The 22,859-nt window shown below is 41.4% G+C and overlaps 1 protein-coding gene across 2 annotated transcripts in view; it reads right to left on the reverse strand.

Annotated features, from left to right (window-relative positions):
* The window catches only part of LOC125889835 (probable E3 ubiquitin-protein ligase HERC2), a 322,212-nt gene that overhangs the window by 232,645 nt on the left and 66,708 nt on the right, over positions 1-22,859 (reverse strand). For both annotated transcript variants that reach the window (XM_049578034.1, XM_049578033.1), the window contains exon 5: positions 5,812-5,924. In XM_049578034.1, coding sequence (XP_049433991.1) covers positions 5,812-5,924 — 113 coding nt within the window. The remainder of the gene's footprint in view (positions 1-5,811; positions 5,925-22,859) is intronic.

The following is a 22,859-nucleotide window of genomic DNA, read 5'->3' on the forward strand; positions in this document are numbered from 1 at the left end:
AGTGAACTTGTTTTTGTGTGACGTTGCGTCGGCCTCAGCTCAAGGTTATTGCCTCTGCCTGTTTTGAGTGCCCCTGTTTCTGCTCTCTAGGTACATGACAGGATTTTGGGTCTGTTCTGACAAAAGATTCAGTACATAATGTATATATACTTTTTGTTCAAGGAGCCGGCACAGTTTTCTTGAAAAATAAAAAAAGGCCAAGAACAGTTTATTACTGTTTAGACGGCTCCTTCGGAGAGCAAAGCAAGCACATACAAGAAAGAGAGTAATGATATGCTTTAGGTCAATATTTTACACAATGATGCATTTTGGGAGGCACACCTCTACAGGGCATGTGTGAAACAATGGGTGTCATAACTGCCCTGTGCAGCTTATTAATCTTCCCTCCCCCTCTAATCAATCTGTTTCTCCCCTTGCAAACACTGGTTACATTCCCGCTTTAAACGAGAGACCATCTTTCACTGTGGCACAAAAGGGTGGCTCCAGGATGGTGATGTCTCTCTTATACAAGGCAGCCAGGAGTAACAGAACAAAACGACTTCCTCAGGATGTTTTTAAATCAATGACAGCAAGATTAAGCGGGGAAAATGTTACTGAGAACTGATGTGTTGTCAAGCTTGCGTAGCAGAGATTCAGAGGACATCAGCTTTTTATTTCCATGGCTGATTCAACTGTGTACGAATCACGTAGGATAAGAGACGTCATTTTTTATTGAGAGTTTGATTTTTTCCTCTCGCAAATCTGAAAGAAAAATAATGACTGATTACATATTAACTACCTGCATAATAGTTTTCAATGACAAAGTTAGACAGATTTCCGTAGCTGTGACATCACCACGGTATGTTTTGTCATTATAGGATTTTATAAGGCATGTCCTTTGAAACAAATGGTGTCATGCTTACAACTGGGAACCATTTGAGAGGTATGTTGTGAAGTCATACTGTAGTGCTCAGCTAAAATTATTCTATAGATGACAGCAAGGGGAAGTAGCCACTATTCCTGTTATTCCCCATTGTACAGTCATACTGCAGCAATTATTTAAAATCTTTGATTATCCTCAGAGAGGCGATGCAATCATGGCTGAAAATCAATTTCAGGGACATCAGGAAAAATCAAAAAGCCTGCAGACTGCCAACAGGGCCAAGGGCTTGTGCGAGAGAAGAGAAGGGATTTTTTTCTCATCATCGTTTCGGTTTTCCCTTTGCTAAGGGTAATCAGCCAGCAACACCAGAGAGCTTGCTGTTAGTCGGAGCCAGATCCTGATCCTGTTCAGGGCTGCTAGTGATGTAGAGCCAGGTAGCATCCAATTAGTGCTTAGTGTAACTTAATGCAAAGTGCTGGCACTCAGCTCACCGAATCCAACTAGTTGTCATAGAATTTCCACGCTTCTGCTGTCAAATTCATGAACATTTGCTGATTTGCTTTGCCTTCTCAAAGCACCATGAAGTTAAAATGAGACATTTCCATCAATGCTGCGCCGTGTATGGCCATTTTCTGCTAAAACAGATTGGCCTGATTACTGATGAGACAGCAGGCACGTCAGCGACGGCTGCTTGATGCTTATTGACAACTGTGTTGCTTTAGAACCACATTTACTCCTTTTACATATAGAGCAATTTGTAATGGCACAGGTTCCAAAGCTCTGTAATTGATGTAAATCCAATGGAAAAAAAAATCATCATTCATGATAAACCAAGAGCATGTACCATTTTTAGTAAACAAAGCTGGATGTAAAATTTCCACCCTTTCTTTATGTTCAATCAAGGCGTGCCTCTTCATATTCAATCAGTCTGGACTTGTCCAGATGCTGGACTTATCTCGCACAGCTGAGAGCAGATCAAGTCTGATAATTACATATTTAAAAGACACAGCATAAAAATGGCTACCTCTCACTATGCTGTGTTATTCAGAACAGACTGATCTGATAGATAAGACGCTGAATAATATGCCAGAAAATCACAAATCACAAATATCTTATATGTCCCCATTTCCTGCATTTTAGCCCCCTCCATCTTTACTTGCAACCTTTCTGCTTTCCTCTCCCTGAGTTTAGACAGCTGCGAGGAGCATCTCCGCAGTCTGTGGTCTCTGGCAGAAGGCAGACAATTGAGTTTTGGAAGTGGCATGGAACGAGACAAAGGGAGCGTGAGGTGGCTTCCTCCCTCTGTCTTCCTCCCCGTCAGGGCTCCGTGGGCGGGTTGCCCACTCTTTCATAACAGCATTAGCAGAGACTACGCAGCAAAACAGTGGAAAATCCACTCCACCATGTTTCCTCATCAGCGGTGTCTTCTCTCTGACCTCCACCTCAGTTTCAGTGACTCACATGAATATGGAAGATGAATATGGGCCAACTTCTGAGGTTACGCCAAATTCAACAAGAGACAGGCTTGTCAACCATGAAATCGCCTTTACAGAGGGAGTATGGACAAATTTGGATTGGTTGAAGGCACTTTCATCCCTGGGAAATTTCCTGACCTTTATTTTATGTTCTAGGCCATAAAGATCAGGTAAAATGCTATCATAACAACCAGTATAAAGGAAAATGGTGGTCTATTATCCTCCATAATTCCTCTCCGGACATCTATCATCATTCACCTTCCATTCACGCTACCCAGCAGTCATCACAGGACACCCCCATAGTTGTGCAGTGTGGAGCTTTCCTCTTTGCCCTTTCTTGGTAATACCTCCTGTGACATACTTGGCTCAGCACCCTTACACAAACACTAACACGCACACACAAACACACACTGGTGTTTGACCTCTGAGGTTCAGTGAGAGCATTAAATACCAATTAGGGTTGGGACGGGCTAAGCTGAGTCTGAGGTTGTAGCAGGGCCTTGAGGAGGCCTGTGGGAAGCAACTTATTGGTCCCTGGGCATAAGAGTGTGTGTGTGTGTGTGTGTGTGTGTGTGTGTGTGTGTGTGTGTGTGTGTGTGTGTGTCTGACTACTACCAGTGCTGGAGACCAGGTTTATACTGTGTGTGTGTGTTTGTGCAGAATAAGGACATCAATAGCATACTAGACAATCTCCCTATAGGCATACTTTCTGTACGCATACACAAAAACCACATCTGGATATTTTATTTAATACAGCATCAAGTTTTTGGCTCAACATATTTTCTGTTACATCATATCATATGATTGAGCAGGATTATTTCTGCTTGAAATGACACTCTCAAATATGTATGGTTTAGATTGTTTAGACAATGTTCTTAAAAAAAAATACGTTAATACCTATTCTGTAAGACTTCAGTATCTACACTGCTGAAATTGAAGAGGTACAATAAGATGTGTGATACAGGCTATTTGTCTCAGTTTAATGTCCGAAATAAAACAGCAATACAGGAGAGAGAATATTAGCAAATGCTCTGAAGGCAACCCTCTGAGAAATATCCGTTCTCTGCAGTGAATCTTGAGACTGTGTGTGATGATCTGCTGTGGTTATCTGGCGGTTTCAGAGTCATGCCCTTTACTGTCCCTCTGTTATTTACCCACCAGACACGCACAGCTTGATAAATGTTTTGTCTGACCTTCTAAATTTGTTTTCCTTCCTCTTAACTGTGATTTTATTTCCCTTGGACAGGCCAGACTGTGTGTGTGTGTGTGTGTGTGTGTGTGTGTGTGTGTGTGTGTGTGTGTGCATGTCTCTTTATGTGTGTGTATGTCTGTTAGCAAAGAAAAAACAAGGTCCACATCCAGAAAGATAAAATCTATCCTCTCCTTATTGCAAATTACTTCCATCAGCCCCTCATTTCAATGAACAAGCAAAGGAATTGAGAGAACTACTAACAGCAGCGACTCCAGCCACTGACCATCCATCTAGTGTGTGTCTGCTCCAGTCTGGAAAGGGTTAAAGTCGCCACAGGCCAGAGCAGAGTCAACATCGGCCATGGCTTGGCTGGCCTACCCTGCCAGATCAATATCTGCAAATAATAAATTAGCTCCCCAGAGGGGTCGCACTAAACCTTCAGCAACACTGCCCTGGAAAAGTCCACAATTGGTGTGTGCGAGACTCAATAAGCCAGGTGAATGACTGTGCAGGGGCACATCTTTAGCACTCCATAATAGAAAATTAATGGTGCTCAAATCAGTGCTGAGGGCACCCTGAGGGTTACCTAATAGGCCTAGTTAGAACTGTCATCCCTCCCAGAGTCGCCTAAAATATCACATGCAAACACAGGGAGCCAAGGAGAGAAAGAGGAATGGGGGAGAGACATATGTGTGCTTGCAAGTAAGCTGGATTACCACTTTTGGTATTGATAACTTTAGTGAGAATATTACATAAGTGATATTTTGGATTTGGACAAGTGAACGAAAACTAAAGTTGTCAGATCAAACTTAACTTATTTTAAATACTGTTTTTACTCCTGACTGAACTGAATGCATCACTTTCTCCTCATGCTGCGACTTTGTCATCCTTTTTATTAGCTCACTAGCTTGTTTTAGGATTTAATTGTTTGCAACAGTTTTTTTATGGCAGAAGGGCCTGACACTCCTCCTAATTACTCTGTCAAGCCATATCTGAATATAATTTAACTCCTGTCAGTAAAAGACAAGACTCAGCCCACCACCAACTCATCTTTCAATAATTAACACAAAGACTAAATACTGTGAATCAACGCTAAACCATTGCTGTATGTTTGAGATGCATTTTCCTGTTTGTTTATTCTATTAGTATTTATACTATTAAGTATTTTACTGATCAGATACTAATTTCGATAAATATATTGTCTGATTTAATTTTAAGGAATAATTCACAGACCCATGCACACAAACATCCATCTTCACTATAGTGGCTGTAATGTAGTTTCCTATTCAGAATTCACTGTAGAAAATAATTTACTGATTTTCCTAACACCTAAACTGACCAGATTTGACTATGAACATCGTCATTTAAACTTTTTATTCTCAGTTTTAATGACAAGTTGTAGTTCATATGGGCTCAATCCTCTCAGATGGTTGCTCATATTATCAGGCAAAACAAAGAAAAAAAAAAAAGAAATAGCAGACCAAAACATTATTATAATTCTTCCTCAATCCAGAATATATTGGCCATATTATCAGGCTTAAAAACAAACCTTAAAGAAAACGTAAATAAAAGACTAAACAGAGCTAATTTTAGTAACAAGTCCACATTTAAGTAGCTAAATAAAAGCTGAACAAGTTGCTTGCGAAAAGTCATTTAAAGTTTGTGGAAGGAAAAAAAAGTAAATCTTGGAAATACTAAGTAGGTGATCAAATACAATGCTGAAATATGCAACTTCATCATGCTGGCTGTGTTCAAGCATAAACTTGTCCAATCCACAGGGCTGTTTAAAAGCAGATCTATATGCCCAACAGGATGGTAATGAGCCTTAAAAGCACATCTGATCACTTATTCCAGCTGGTTTATTCCCCTTCTCCACAAACACAACTATTGGATTCAATAAACATACTTCATATTGATCCTGAGCCACCCAGCAGCACATGCAGCTCTCTTGCCCACTCTCAACAAGATTTATTACAACTTTGCATACTGAGCAGAAACCAAGAGACATGCAAACACAAGCGTGTGCGCACATACATGCGAATAAATGCACCCCCACGTACACGGAAAAGGTGAAGTTTAAATACCCAGTGACTTCTTGTCAATGTTACGCGCACACACAAGTGCGCACAACCCTTCGATCTTTCCCCTGACCGTAATTTGCCTATGAAGTAATATCAGGGGGGTTGGGATGTGTGGGGAGGGGTTTGCCTCCTCATCTCTCCTCCTATCCCCCGCAGGTCTGGACTTCGGCAAACTGTCTGCTGCGTTGACACTGAACTTACCCACATGCCGCCACACTGCCGTCCTCCAGCGCAAACAGAGTGTGTCGCTCTCCGCAGGCCACTTGAGATATTTTCAGAGACGATGGAAGATTCTGGAACAAATGCGGTGCCAGCTGGAAAAAAAAAAAATTAAGTTCCCAGTGAGGTGGAGAAACACACTGTATCTCTGAGTAGCTCTGTACTCTGTAGTTAAGTTGATATACTCCATCAGCCTGGCTAACATCCCAAAGACAGGCACAGCTACAGTAGATCCTCTCAGAGTAGATGAAGACAGAACAACGTGAACAACAGAGGGAACAAGAAAGAAACAGCATACTCCTTTATGGCGCTGAGCTGTGTAGATCTGATGTTTTTAAGTCCCTGTGTGTATGTCTGTCTGTCTGTCTGTGTGTGTTCATGCCAGTGCCACAAAGAAAAAAATGAAACAGCCTATGAGAAGAAAAGAAAGCCTGGTTCCTCATCATGCGCTTGTTAGCTTGTCCAATCTATGGCAATCAGCACAGTCCCAGGGGTTGAAAGACACGAGATGCCGGGGAAAGGGAAGCCGAGGCTGAGGAAAAGATCAATACTGCACTGTGAAACAAGAAGTGTGGGCTATTTACTCTCCATTGATCTGATGATGCTGGAGAAACACCTCACTCGGCTATTAAATTGAGGGTATAAGTCTACTGTGGAGGGCTTTTTTTTCTTCCCCTCTCTTTTTCTTTCTCTCTTTCTTCACCCCAAGGTCAAGAAAAAGCTAAAAACATCCACAAACAAACAAAAATGGATTGCTTGGGCCAGGGAAAGTAATTAATCTGCATTAAAATGCCAAGGGAACAGGCACTAACTACCCATCTTAAGTGAAGTTTTGCTCAGAGCGACAAGAGACCCATGGCAGCATAGGATGGACTACTAGAGGACACAGTGATAAATACAAATAGACTGCTAGCGGGGGGCCAGCAGAGTTTCACTAGAGCTACTTTAAGCTTAGCATTTCCACCTGCATGACACAGTAAAGGCTAAGTAAACACAGAGCTGAAAGGTATGCAGGCCTTTTTGCAGCAGAGCCGTGGCAGATAAGTATGATAGGTAGTATGACAGCAGATATTATCTTACTGTGCACTACAATGCAAACTATTAACTTCTATTAACTTAACTATTAACTTAATTTCATACTATTTTCAGGGAATCAATACTTCTTGTATCTTGGAGTTTCTTAATTTCACTTAAGTGTCAAATTGTATTTAAAAAGCTGAGAGCTACTGTGTCATGGCAGAACACAAGACAACCACAATGACATAAAGCTGAAGGGTCACCATCAATGAACCACAGCACATTCATTCACATTCATTGGTATTTTGAGACACTGAGAGGACCATCACATCCTAACTATAATCTCAGTGAGGTAATGTACAGTGTGTAACTGTAAATGTCAATATTATACTTTATGTAATGCTACAAAGCTATCAAAGGCGTTTTTCAGTCAGTGTGACAAGGCCTGAACTGTCAATGTGTTTCAAATACCTGTGACTTATTTATTCATTTAACAAATTTATTATAAATTCAATAATTAGACTGATACTTTGAAACTGAATTTTTGACTTTACTTCAGGTCAATCTGCTGCAAAAAGCAAGTGAACAAAAACATGACGATACAGTATGACATCACTGTAGTTGTATGCCCAGTTTGATCTAATATAGTAGCTCATCACAAAGTCAGCGCCAACAGGAATTCAGACTTCATGATGGTGTAATGAGGGCGTCATTGAAAGAAAAGATTGTGCATAGTGATTACAGTTAGAAAGGATCAGCCGCAGACAGAATCATTCCTATACCAATGTTTAAAATAAATCCCTTAGAGTAATAAATTAGTCCACTTACAGTGTTTATTTGGGGTCTTTTCATACAAAAAAAGTTTTTAAAGTTTAAAACTACAATAATTTCATTATCTTCAAATTTTTACCACTTTACTCCCATGCTACAGTTCTTGCCTTGCACTAACCCTTATGCTTTTGGCTGGCTACCTGAGGCTGGTGCTGCCGTGCACACTGAAATCACGATGGGGGAAAAAGAAAGTAATTTTCTCTCAGTGAAAAACGTAGTCTCCTCGAAGCTTATGACAAACTGCCAAAAACGAGCCGACGAGATGCAGCAGCAAAACTTGGTGCTCCTCAGGCAACCTTGTGCAGTTTGCTCATACAAAACAGTCACGACTGCGAGTGACGGAGACGGAAAACGAGCGTGCATGCGGAAAGCACCTGTGGTTGAAGCCACACTTGTGAAGTGGACTGATAATGCCCGGTCACGTAATGCCCCCATAATGAACAGCTGTGGGCTACTGCATTTTGAAACAGTCAATAAAATTCAGTAAATAACAAAGCTCTCCATTTCATTACTTTATATTCATGTAGTAAATAAACAAATGTAAATTAGATGGTAATCTGCATGAGGAAAAAAAAAATTATAATCATGTGCTTATAGTGATAAATTTGACCCAGATAGATGTGATCACTATGAGCTGTTTCCACTGACTTTGCCGAGAAAATTCTAGGTAATCTGGGATTCATTGTGAAAGTTAAAATATCATCAAATGATGAGGTCATCAAATTATGTTTTGTAGTGTGAAAAAGTGGTGACACTGTGTTATATAAAGTACATGAAACACTGATCCATTTTCAGCGGATATTGGAGGTTAAAAAAATGGCCCTTACATGGCAGAAGATAAAAATAAAGCTGTAAAATTCATCTCTGGTTTCCTAACATGTGTCCAGTGGCAGAGCGACTAACATCAATATATTTTTCATGGTGTGAAACTCTTTCCCTCCATGTCTGTCTTTGCCTTTCTTCCACTCCTCAGAGGAGTAGCCTTATTGACTGTGTGGCTGTATTACAACAAGCAGTCTCTAATGACTCCCTGAAGACCTCTCTATCCCTACTGCCCGCCCTCCGTCTCTCTCTGTGTCTCTCCTTCTCTGCCTGCTCTTCAGGCTCCAGTTCAGCAGCTAATTAACCCTCTCTAATAGCGTAGATTACATTAGCTTTGAGCGGCTCGCACCCTCCACCGGACTCGCACTGCCACACAATGAACCCAGCCTTGCTTTACAAATCTCCCCCTTCACAAGAGCACAATTATGAATTCAAACAACTTCTTATCCACACTCACTCATCCAGGGACAGAAGCCCTCCTCTTCAACCACCCCACTCCTCCCTTGCCACCCACCTCCCAGGCCTTCTCGCAGGAAGTAATGAGAGAACTGAAGAGAGGAGACCACACAACAAGATGGCCATGAAGGGAAGAGGGATATCGAGGTGGGGAGGAGGGAACCCCTATTGGGTAAATCAGAGAGGTCACTATAGGTGTTTCATTGGGTGAGGCTACAGAAGCCCAGTGATAACCCTCCATCTTAACATTCCTATTCAGAGCAGAAAGGAAACTTAATTACTGTGGGTGGATAGAGCGAGAGGGGGGAATACCACAACCAAACGGAGGTTTATGCCTTAAGTGGTCAAAGAGAGGGAATTAGACGCTAGAATGAATGACTTAAGCCAGTACAAGCTGTTTTCTACACATTGACAAAATGGCCTGGGAACTCAAAAGCTTAATGAAGACTTAAGAAATATGTTTTTTTTTTATAAAGCTGCAGATTGGGATGCATCAGGCTGCTCGATCAGTGAGACCAATCAATCGGCCAAGACCCATGATGTCTAAAAAATACGCTTCTGTCCGTGAGATGGGAGACTATTACAGTTTTCAGCACCCCGCTTTAAGAATGTAAGAAGATACTGTGGTTGGTTAGTCATCTTTAATGCAATGGAGCTGAGCTGTATAACAGCCGCCATTAAACTGCGGGAGTCCAACCACACTGGGAGAGTGTTCAAACCAATGGAGTACCTACAAGGAGAGGAAAGAACGCTGAATCGAGGAGAAAAATACATTTTTTGAATTGGAAGGTTTTTTTCCTCTCTTACAGCACTTAGACCACTTAGTGGTGTTTTATGAATGATAATGAGATGAGATATAGTTGTGGTATAAAAAGGAAATAAAATATGGAAGAAATGGATGTAATCTGCTCCGTCTAAATGTAAATTGGTACATTTGTAGTGAAAGGACATTCTCATGTTTCTTTGTCCGGACAAGTAATTTTCCCTACGTCCCTCTTCTGTAAGGCTTGCCATAGCAGCATTTTCTGCAGCACAGAGCACTCTCCTTTCTATTTCAATAGGACAGCTCATTTGCTAGACTCCTAGCCCAAACTGCTGACTGGGTTTTTCAAGGCTGTGTACTTTGTGTGCATGTGGACGAGTGTGCGTGTGCACAAGCTTGTGCTAAAAGAGAGAGAAAGGCATGAAAGAAGGATAGGCAAAATGGAGGGAAAGAGTGGGAGAGAGAACACATTGTATCATTAAGGTACTCAGAGATCATTAGATATATAAGGGCTCTGCTATGCAAGGTCAGGGCTGCTGTGTTTTTCTAGGTCGGCAGAGGAGCAGTAAAACCAGTCTAATCAGCCGCTTCTCTCTCCTCTCTCTCTACCCCGTATCGCTCTTTTCCTCTTCCATCTAGAGGTAGTGTGGATTACAGCCCAGTTTATCCATGCTTCTGTATGTATTTACTAACATTATCAAGGCTTATGAGCCAAGGACACGGTAAACCACACAAAAGGCACAGAAAGGCTTTGAGCTAGATATTGGCCTCATTACGGGGTAAAGTTGTTGGCTCCCTGTCTCGCTCCCAGGATGTACAAGGCTGCTTTAACAGGTGCAGCACGCTGCCTGACTATCCAGTATTTTTCATTAAGGCTATCCTTTAAAGTGGAGTTTAGCAACTGGCAGTCTGCCCCAATAAAGTGTGTGTATGTGCCCGTGGGTGTCCTGAACACAAACACATGTAAGTGAACATATTTTTTTCAGCTATGAGGGAAGGACATGGATTTTATTGAGAGGGAAATCCACCACTTATAAAAAGTAACTGACCAACTCTCTTTTCAGACACCCAGAGTGGTGCTGGATTTTCTGATCCTAACCAAAATATGCCTCTAGCACCAAGTATTGAAATCTGTCAAGCTGACTCTGAATGTCCGGTCAGATTCGTAATCTTCTTTACATATTCTTAATCAGATAGTTCAGAATTTTAATCAAAATGTTTGCTAATCTTAAGAGTACTCCTTCAGGCATTTCTTGTATAACTATTTATTTAAAATGACAATATGGTCAATAGAAAAACACATTTCTATTTCTACAGTAAGATACTGCAAAAAGAATTGTCTTGGTGTAGAAATAAAACTCCAATAATGTATTAGTATCAGAAAAATTTCAAATAATACCTAGCCCTTGGTGTAAACACTCACGCTCCACCCCTTCACTCCTCATGTGACTGAGGTCCTCGCAAGTCCACGGGAGGACAAACCGCTGCCGGCCCTGGATGGCAGGGAGGCAATGCCGTTGGTAATGTGGCGTGTTCATCAAGATAATGATGGATAGCCTTATCCTTATCCATCCTCGGCTTTATAGAGATGAATGTCCTGCTTGGCTTCTTACTCAGCACTTTGGCCTTTCCCCCACTCATTGTGCACTTTATCACACAAACACCCTCGCCCAGCCTCGGATGGAGATTAGCAAAGCCTGTCTGGAAAATGGACCTAACTAAAGCCTATCAATCAAACTTGCTCCAAGCCAATCAAGAGAGAAAAACATATCCAAAATGCACCACTATACAATCGTTTCCAGTGTGAAATTTTAGTGTAAAGTAATTAGAGTATTGCGATGGGGTGGTGATAGAGGAGCGTTTGTGAGTTTGTCTGGGGTGAGATGAGAAGGTGAAGAAGAAAAGTGTGCGAGAGAGAAACGGTGTGTAAAAGAATGCCTCTCCTGCTCTCGACCGTCTCATTAGGCTAATGTTTTTTTATAAGGCACTTCAAATGTCAAGGCATTGGTGGATTTAGTGTAAACTTAAATTCCATTACCTGGCAGGCATTAATTGCTAACTGAGCCCTGGGATCTTTCCCCTGGGGCCTCTATGTTTCCTCTCTGTCATCTGGCTAACTATTCTGTCTAGACTAACTTAGAGCACCATAATCCACCATGGGGATCAATAAACTGCACATAATTCAGCTCCAATAATGAGCTTTCACTTCAACAAAAGCGCCAGCCCACTTCCCAAGGAACCGGCAGGGGCGTAAAATGATAATGTAATTATTAAAAGGACAGACAAAATGAGTAAGCACTTTCACACAGAGAGGGAGGGCGAGCCCGGCCTCAATTAGACACACTTAAAGCTATCATTGTTATTTGAGACAAAGCTAATCAAGGAGGAGATACAGGGGCATCCATTTCAGCAGGTAATGGAATGACGCTGGCTGGCTCTCCCATTTCCCCAGGCTCATGATGTTATAAAGGCCGCCCTGCAGTCACGCGTGAGCGGGCACTCTTTAATGGAGTGCAATGGATGTGGTTTCATCCACCAATCAGAGATACAGAGGAGGGGACTTGGAATGGAGAAGTTTAAGATTCACACTCCCTAATAGCAACGCATAAAACCATAAATGTGAGGGATTATTTTACACCTGTGGTTTCCATTAGTAGTACAGGAGTAGAAAAGTTACATTTTGTATGTGTTGCAGCAGCAGTTGAGACAAGTCTTTATTCAGCATGAACGATTTAAATTTCTACAATGTCATTGCATATTATTCACGCACTATCCTTGGCATGGCATCCAAAGATCAAACTAGCACCTGTCTTTTAGACCAGTGTGAGAGATTTTGTGTGTGACTAAGTAAGGTTTAATATGGAGCCTTATCTGTTAACTACTGCTTCTCCAATTATATGCATCCTTGAACTCCAGCGAAATCAAGAGAAGCTACTTTGTTTTTTTACACACAAGTGCTTCTAATTCATCTGCAGGCTACAGGAGGTCCAGGGTGGATAAATCAGGCCTTTACGGAAGGGCTGCTCCCACTGTTTATCTGCTGGTGACATTTGCTGCACAGCCCCAACCGCACCATAATTACCCCACTTATTCACTAAACAGGAATCATGCCTGGCAGGAACCCCCTGCCACAAAGGTTGCAGGACTTAAGGCAATATTCTGTCTCCAGAGTTCAATGGACCTGGCTTTATGAAAAGACTCCATTCATTTGGATATCAGCATGGGTTCACTTTAGCATGGTCTAAAAGAAGATGGGGGCTAAACTGACTCGCCTCAATAGCCGGAACAAAGAGCATCATGGCTGATGACGATGATAAATTTACAGCTGACTGCACATGCTTCCCTACCACACGGCACACCTTGGCACACTTCGAATGTCACAGTTCCCATAGAGGACTGGCATTTGAAGTGGCTTCTCCTGCCCCTGGAGCCAGCACGCTGGGAGTGGATAGCTATCCTTATCCTGATGAGGTAGTCTGTCAAAGAAAAATGACACACGAGAAAATAAAAAGCACACCTCGCAATAATTCTATTTACTGTCTCTATTAGCTAGGGATCTATAAATATTTGTGCAAAGAATGCAGAGCCTGTTCTAAACGTGCCTTTTCAGAGCAGGCCAATCTCTTGGCCTCCGGCAGGCCCAGCGGGATGCCCCCTCTGGCCCGCCCGCAGAGCTGCGGTGCCCCCCCAGAGTCCACTATTGATCATTTAATTCAAAATAGATTTAAACAAAAGAAGCAGAGGGGAGGACACTGGGAAGGCAAACCAGGGCGTATCCAGGGCTTGTCTGATGGGCTACAGCCAAGGGTCTTTGTTTACTGCCAAAATATTTAATATGAATATGAATCATAGAAAGAGAATGAGAGTAGACATTCCTATTCAAATCAAGGAGTGAAAGCCACTGCTCAGAGGACAGCTGAGAGGCAGAGCGAGACTGTGGAGATTACCAGCGTACAGGTCAGCATATTTTTACATCTAACTCGATGAATTGATTGTTTATTTTGACCAAACTGGAGCTGATGATTGTTGTAACAGTGGACTAACTAACAAGACTAAAAGATGGTTTTGCTGAGTTTTATTTTTACTTCTGTCGAAATCTGTTTGAATGAAGCGTGTTTTTAAATGAGTTAACAAGGCAGTTAAGCTAATGTTAGTCTTAGTCATGAAAGAGAGAAACTTGGATTGGTGTGTTGTTGTATTTTTCTGTTTACTAAGGAAAATAGGTGTAAGAATAGGCCAAATCTGAGTTCTCAGATAAGGGAGTGTGACGCACTTTACGCCCCCAACATGTGTTGTCAACATAACGACTAACTACAATCACCTTTTTCTTTTGTACTAATCCAGTGACCACAGATAACAGTTCAATGTCCTTTTTATTCATCATATCTCCATGATATGAATTATGAGATCATACAACCACTGAATCTTGTGTTGCAAACGTAGCTATTACCACCCCCTTGATCATACACAGGCACCTAACACACACACACACACACACACACACACACACACACACACACATACCCCCAAAGTGTTGCCAACTGAGAAACTTTCTTGCGAGACTTGGTGACTTATAGACCTTTTCAGCAATTTGCTGCTCGGAGTTAACCCAGTCAGCGGCTCTTCTGGCAGCAGCAGAGTGTCTCTCCCTTCCTCTCTGGCTGTGCACACAAAGACAGGAGTGAGTTACTATGGCACTTTCACACTTGACAATTCTCTTCCTTGGGTTCGGAAACAAAAGTTACTCTGCTGATGCTTGAAAAGATGAAGTTTGCTACAATGTAACATCTTCCGGTCTTTGTTCTGTTGTTGAATGTACTGTAGCAAGTGACAGAGTCCTTGCTTACACAGATGATGGTATCCTCGACTCCACAGTGCCCTGAAGCCCAGCCCCCACTACTGCACAGAGTGTTGGTCGCCTGTTTATTCAAAGTTCATTCATATAAAGCATTCCGCTTGCACTAATTTCAACACTGCACGTCCCTGGGACCCCAACAATACACCCACCAACTGTGATACATATCAGATGAATGGTCCTCGAGATATACGAAAGACACACATACAGCGATTCCTTGCTTTATAGTAAGATTACTTTGTTAATGACAGTATAATCCTGTATTAGCACATCATCTCCTTTTTTTTCACTCTATCTCCCAATCACTGCCATTTCAGATGACTTATCATGAATATTACTCATTGTCTTGAGAACACACCCAAATTTATCTTAACTAGAGAACTGCCAATTAAAAAATAGGGATAGTGTTTCTCTGTTGCCTGTTGTGCAACTCTTGAGCTGCATAGTGCTCTGCATAGTCTTATCTGTCAAAGACAGTATGCACAGATGGATGACGAGTGACAAAGGGATATTTGGTTGAGGTTGTGCAGTAATGAGTGTCACGTGACACCCACATTCAAATTTCAGACTGCCTCTCCTGATCCTAAAGCTGCAATCAACACTGGGCCATCTGCAACACTGCAAATTAACATAATTGGTGTACATTACATGCTTATAGAGAGTACATTTTTATCCACTACTCTTCGCCCTTAACAAGATGAGCTGTGGAGATACTGGGAGAGCAACACTGTTGATTAGACACAGATAGTGGGAGCAGACAGCGAGACTTGTTGTCTTGGTGAAAATGGATGAACTGACAATCAGAGTTTGGTGAACGGCCAGGTGTGAGGGCCAAAGTGCAAGTAGGCCAGTGTGCATCTGACACATGCACCTTCCCTACACCTGGAACTGGGGCTGTGGTGATCGACAACCTGGCCATCTTGTCAGACAGCTCGCAGACAGAACGCAGGCAACGTTTAGGCCTCTTCCAGCTGCTCTACCAGAATAAATTGAACTTGATTAGAATTAATCACACTCAACCACTTGCAATTTGCAAATATCAGGGAAAATATTCAAGAAAATCTGCTTGGAAGATCGGCGAACAAAGGAGAAAAACTCGTCTGAACCGGTGCACCCTAGTTTTGACAATGTGTTTTGCACATGCAGCATACTTCTAGCTAAAAAGACAACTGAGAAGCCACCATTTCTATTCAGAGTGCATTTCAAATGTTGGGTATGATCGAATGTATGAATTATGAAAGTTTCAGCATTGGTCAAGGGTAAGCTCCTTGTACATCAGCTAAAGTTATCTTTTAGTTGTTATACGGTAAAATACATTACAGTCTCAACTGGCCACTTAGCCAAAGCATTGGGAGTTTTGTGCTGACAAATTACCAGTTGCAGTCCTACAGAATGCATACACATGGTGCACATGGGTGGGCAGAAACACACAGGCAACGCCACTTACCATATTATAGGTTTCATGAAGCTGTACGTCAAGCAGTCGCACCAAGAAGGTGTAAGAGAAAATTGTCATGATAGACTCTTACCACTCACATTAATAGAATTCATTTAGGACGAAGAGGGGAAGAAAGTCACCATAAGTTAGCTGTCTCCGTCCCTGTGTACACCATGAAAAGATGAAGTATGCAAACTGCCTGATTTTAAACTTGTATCTAATTGTCTCACGTCATGGGTCTGGGCCAGGGCATTGTTGCTTGAAGAATAAATTGGGTAATTCAATTAAAGTGCTTTCCAAAGACACATCATAAGTGATGGAGAATGACTCTAACCCAGGCCTGAACTCCGTGTCCCCCCCATCGCTCCGCTTGCCTGACAAATGGATGGCAGTGTATAATTGAAACACATTGCTGCCAGCGTAGGTCAATAACATCGCTCTCTCTGCTCACCAGCACCAGATTAACAGACTCTATTTTATCTTCCCTCAGCCTGTCCCAGCTTGACAGAGCGGGAGCGTCAGCTGCTTATCCATAAAAGAGGCCCCTTATCTTGAAAATAAACAAATACATAAAGTGCAACAGCCTGCTGTCTGTCCAAGCAGTTAAGGGCTACTTAGTTTAAGGCAAACATGTGGGCAGTGTTTTGTTTAACACATCATCATATGAGATGAAGCACAGCTGTCACTTCAGAAAACCTGGACAGACAGACAGATATTTTCCTCAGTTGAGAAAACATGGACAGCGTGGTCAACCACGAGTCAAATTCTAGACGTGCAGAAAAGGAAATTTATTCTTAAGATTTTTCAAACACAATCATGCAGTGTTGTTTTTTTGTTTTTTTTCAAACGTGTCTTTTTTAAATGCAACCAGTAAAATAACCCTTCAATGTGCCATCCTTAAGACCAATGTCATCCAATGTCATTCCTCAGTGTTGGTCTAAAACCAAGGAAAATACGTGTCATTGGACAACGAGAAAATTGTGATGGCGCTAAATAATCAACATTTTTGGTAAAATAAATAAATAAAGATCCTCAGTTGTGTAGATTTATAATGTAAAGCCATCACTGTTTATGCATGATAAACACTGAGGATTAATTAGCTTAAGCACAAGTGTAATATGAAGCTAAAATGGGTGATTATATGTATTTAAGCCCAAGCATCACAAATCTACTGGCTTAAATTAATTTGATAAACAAATGGGAAAAGTAGGGTTAAAGTTCAAGGGTAAAAAAAACTCCATTATCTCCCACTCCTCACTCTGTGCTTTCATGTAATTATATGTTAGGTTAGACAGAGTTAATTGAATCTGGTCCATTCAATTTGTTTACAGTATCAGACTAAATGAACAAATAGCCTCAAAATAGATTCCTATAGGAGGTACATGCACGCTGCTTTGTGTGGTTGTCACTGTGCATGTGCTTAATGTAAAGAGCATGCATGTGAATACAAGTCCATATGTATATTTGTATGGCTTGTGTTAACACACATTCCCACATGGAACACACACAAATTAGCCATGGACGGATATTCAATTAAGTCCTTTGTCAGGGGTCTGTGTAGGGGCGGGACAGGATGCACAGTACAGTAATCCGTGATGAACAACAAGGTGGCAGCTCCATTGTCTGTCTGACGGATTGAAATTACTTGCAGGCGTGCTCGACCAACAGATTAGACCACTGTTGGGGGGTGAGATAAGATGGCAGCCGGCAGTATGGAAGGTACCTCCTCTTCCAGCTCAAACAATGCATTTAATCCATTCCCTTCTCACAATCAGGTCGTTTGACATTACTTTTCAGCATCCTACACACTCATTCTCTCCCTCTTTACCCTCACTCGTTCCACCTTTCATCAAGGGGAAGGCTTAAAGCTGAACAGACTTCATCATATAAATTAATTTGTGCATTTATATTAGAAGTCCCAGAGCCAAAGTCGAAGAGACTTTCACTGTACCTTTGTCAAATGAACTACAGTTTCAAGTTGTTTTTTTTCCTCATGTCCTATTTGGCTTTCAGTCTGAGTAACTCCCAGCCAGATGAGTTATATGGCAAAGCGCAATTTTGTGTTTAATTCATTGCTTACTGCTTGCTTGTCTGCCAGCCGCAAGGCTCTGTCCTTCCTGCCAGTACTGTACTTCTTCATAGTATTTTATTATTGAATCATAACCTTGGCGGGATTGCTTTCAGTTGAATGAAATCACAACTCTATAGATTCACATTGCAGAGATCTGACCTTAAACGCTGTCAAAAGAGGATTTGACAAGTATGTTAAAAACAATATGGCTGAAAAGTCCTTGACAGCATAGAGAAATCATCGTTGTAAAAAAATATAATACTGCCTTTCTTTAGCTAAGTCTTACATGCTGCCTCTCCAGCTCAAGTAAATTTACTCCTCTCTTTAAGTGAAGTTCCACTTTTGTGGGGGAAAAAAAAAAAAAATCACTGTTCAGTGCTCACAGTGCTAAAAGACCACTTCTTCCAAATGACAGTAAACTTCCATGTTTTTAAAATCCTAGGATGCAGAGAAACAATATGGTTCACTGTGTATCTCAAGTAATATAGATGACCTGTCAGACATTAGCTGTATGAAAGCAGAAGCACCTTAGAAGGACCTTAGCATAATGTTACATTTTATACACCATGTAAAATGTGAGGAATAAATCTAGACTCTTTAATATAATTGAGCCCTCAACTCTGAATAACATTAAATCTTTGCAAAAAAACATCCGCCAAGAAACTTCAGTGGCTCATTAGTGTCACCGTGGGTGAACAAACTGAGCAAGAACTCTTTAAACAGTCAAACAGGGATGGCTATCATAAGGATTTTATTGATAAGGGTACTCTCATTGATACTCTTTATCAGCTCGGTAATTTAATGATACTTAATTTTCATTTAAAAAAGAATAAATTCAGAACAGGATTAGAATTGTATGTTTTTAAAATAACTAATTTTGCTCCTAGACCTGCAGCAGTTCTGTATACAAAAGCAAAGTCACTGGATAAACTCAATATCAACTGAGTGGAGAAAAGTCTAAAATATTCCTAACATCACAGCACTGAGTAAAGTTTAGTTTTCATCAGACAGTATCAGTCTGCCGTGCTGCTGTGATTTACTGCCTGCAGGTAGCCTACTGCTGGTTGAAGAAAGTTTAAACAGAAGAAGAACTTTGAAAGAATGTGCAGAATTTTAAGATGCGCTGCAAAACTAAGCTAAACAGTACAAACAGACAACTTTTGTTTCAGCTTTTTTGTAAGAATTCGCTATTAGCCAAGCTAGCACACTGGCTTGTGTAAGACATAGCGTTAGGGGGTTTGCATCACTAATACCAGGTTTTAATATCCATCTCTACAGAAAAACATTGGATTATAATCACTTAATGTTGTACTAAAATAATTAGAGGAACCAACAATGTTCCCAATGTTCTACAACACAGTTCCACTAAAGCACAACATACTGTATGTGGTAATAAATACTGGATGCAGCTTAATTTATGCATCAAATACACGCGAGGCAACATACAGTAAATCCTCCAGCACTCTTGATGGATTTAGGTAGAAAAGCTTGTGCAAGCGTGTGCCAACAGTTGGGTATGTAAGTGTTCATGTATGGACCACCTCCTGTAAGCATTGATCAGCCACATCCTCAAACATCCACGCTATGTTGCCAGAAGGTTCCACCAACAGCTGTTTGTTCCAGGGGCAACTGCCTATTTTAAATTTGCTTAAGTAAAAATGATTATTGCCAATTAGATGCCCATTAATTGTGCAAGCATGGGATGCTGCCAGCTGTTTACAGAGGGGAGAAAAATAGCCCTTCTTATTTAATTTTTCCCTCAAAGCGCAGTCTCTCTCTGCCAGCCGGAAAACATACAATTATTACACAAACACATACTGTAAATTCAAGTGAGTGACAGTAGTAGCAAATACTGTATATCAAAAGCAAGTGAGTGAGTAGGCCGGAGTATTGGTACTCTAAACCTTTAAGGTATACACTGGCATAACCCAGTACATCAATGAGTAAAACAAAAAATATCAAAACTTCTCCAGTCAGACAATACCTGCATTGGATCCTTTTTGTACCCAGTTCGTATGGTTTCACTCTCAGCCAATAACTACAAGCATTCTTTGATTTAATGCGATATGTAATTGGCCCACTACTGCAGCAGCTACAACCCATACACTGTGTGGTATGATGGAGCTGAGCATGGTGTATTTGACTATACTACACACGTGTGGTGTCTGGTGACATATTCCTCAACTGAATGCCTCCATTCACGTGATGGGTACATCGAATTAAGTAGGAAAAAAAAAGGAATCAAATGACATGCTTGATTGGTATCCGTATCACTTTAAAGATATTGGTATTGTGATTTTTCAAATGATACCCAGCCCTATGAGTGAGTGCACAATGTTCTATCCTAAGGAGGCAATTTTTAAGCAAAAGTAAGAAGCTGTCTACAAGAGCTGAAATATTTACTAAAGCTGCACCAAAATCAGAATAAGGTCAGCCAAATCAGATTTGGCTTTTTAATACAAATATTCGACTATTGATTGCTTTGTTTCCAGAGAGAGTTTGAACAGAGTTCAGCAGGATGTTCGGGGTGACAGCGTCGTTTGATGTAATACACTACAGTAAACAAGCCAAGTTAGCCCTCCAAGTTAATGTGTGCCAATTATGCTAATGACAGATCGGTAATGTCCACTAACATTTTTTGTCGACACTAGATATCAAACAAAAGCCAGAGTTTGTATTGTATTAGGTTGCTGTGAGTTGTAAATTCACCACTTCTAAGCAGATGGCAGAAGATAATGTTATCTTGGAGCTTGACCGGGCAGAGCCTCTCCTCCTCTGAGACAGACAGCCTCTGTCTCAGTCAGAGTCACCCTGGGTCTGGGTCAGTGGTGTGAAAGAGAGGAGCACTCACTCTGCAACTCTGCAGCTAAATCTGGGGACTGGAACATCCCAACAAATACACTTACTGACAAAGAAAAATCATCTTCAGCTTTCAGGGTTGCAGTCCTAATAACTACAATGTAGAATGGATCAACTGTGCAGAAGAAGCCAAAACTCTTTAGGCAAAGTTGTTACAATGAACATATTAATAGGTTACACCTGACCTAACCATACTACATTTGTTGGACATATCTGGAACCAAGGAAGCAATTAAAAATGTTAAAAAGTTAGAGTACAGGACAAAAATAAAGGTGACTGCTAAAGATGCTACTGTGATCGATGCACTTGGCCAAACCATAACCTATCAAAGTTTCCTATAGCAGGAAAGAGAAACCTACACAACAAAATTGTGTATTCCCAACATTACATAGGGGCCAGAGGCAAGTAAAATGCTACTTCGGACAAGTAAGTCTAGCAACACACTTGTCCAATCAGGTTAGAAATTAAGTATTAAACACATCATTTTTTTACCAGAGCTAATGATGGAAGTGAGACAGTTCACTTCTCAGCTACTTCCATCTTATTTCTGTTAAGAGTTGCACATGCTCAGTACAGATCGGGCACTCGCAAGAAAATGGTGGCGGGTAAAGACAGAGTTTGCATCGTGCAGTTTGCCACAAGTTTAACTGCAAGGTGGATAAAAAGGGATTGTTTTTCCCCTGACAATTAACTTAAGTCTTCACTGCTATTTGATAACCACCAATAAATAAAATGGTTTGTAGGGTTAAAACAACAGTTGACTTTGAGCATGTAGATTCCTGATCCACTTCCCAGATTGGGAAAGTGAAAAAAAAAAAACATCAAAATTGAACCATGGAATATCACCATCTAAATGCATTAACAACTGAAAAGTGACAACTTTTTTCTAAAGCCTTTAACCTAACTAAGCAGAACTTTATAGCTATACAGTGCTGAACTGTTGCTGAATTTGTGATGAATGGCTGTCAGCTGCTCTGGCAATCTGGACGGCTTTAACCTGACCCCACAACAATAGCTCAGGACCCTCTGCTTGCACCCCAAACCGGCAGAAAGAGCTGAATTTAGTCTTTTCAGTGGTTTGTGTCTGACCCAGGCGCAGCCTGCTGAGTCTTAAAGCAGCACACTTTTATTCCCACAAGCCCAGCCTATGCCCAGCCTTGGCTTAGGCTTCCAAGAAGAAGCATCTATTGCAGGTGTCATTAGTTTACCTCTGACCCTTCCCTGAGCCGACCCTATTAGAGGACTAGAAACCGGACGCCACCTGTCTCACCTCTAAAGATGGGCCCTGAGCTCGCTGATGCTGCAATTGTGAGTAGACTAGAGGGATAAATAGCATTCAAGCTGCCATGCGAAACCCTGCAAAAGACTGCAGAAAAGATAAATGAATGTTGAAATCGAGGAAAATTATTCAACCATTTACAACCCCTGCTAGCACATCACTGTTATTCTATTTGTCTTTCACCACTTAAACTGTAAAATCATACAGAGTGCTGCGACCATTTCTCTCTCCGGTTTGTTGCCTCACTTCCACAAAATAACACATCATTGGACAGATAGCATCAATTCTGCCCACGGTAATCCCAGCACCTCTGGTTGTATCACTCATTCAATTTCAGCCGCCGGCTACAGCAAACATTACACACTGCATCAAGATTACCGGAGAGAGGCAGAACGGGGGAGAGAAGAGGAAAAAAAGGGCTGTATCCATCATGTCATGATGCCCCTGTTATTGTGACAGATCAAATTCAGTGCAGTGTGTGTGCATGTGTTCGAGTGTGTATGTGTGTGTGTCTCCTGTGTCTGTCTGTGAGGGATGCAAACTGTGGTCTCCTAGGCTGGCGTGATCAGCATCCGTGTGACTGTAGATGTTGTGAGTGGATTTGTGAGGGTTGCCTGACTTAGATGACCTCCTTTATAC

Source organism: Epinephelus fuscoguttatus, linkage group LG6 (assembly GCF_011397635.1).
Source record: "Epinephelus fuscoguttatus linkage group LG6, E.fuscoguttatus.final_Chr_v1".
Classification (NCBI taxonomy): domain Eukaryota; kingdom Metazoa; phylum Chordata; class Actinopteri; order Perciformes; family Serranidae; genus Epinephelus; species Epinephelus fuscoguttatus.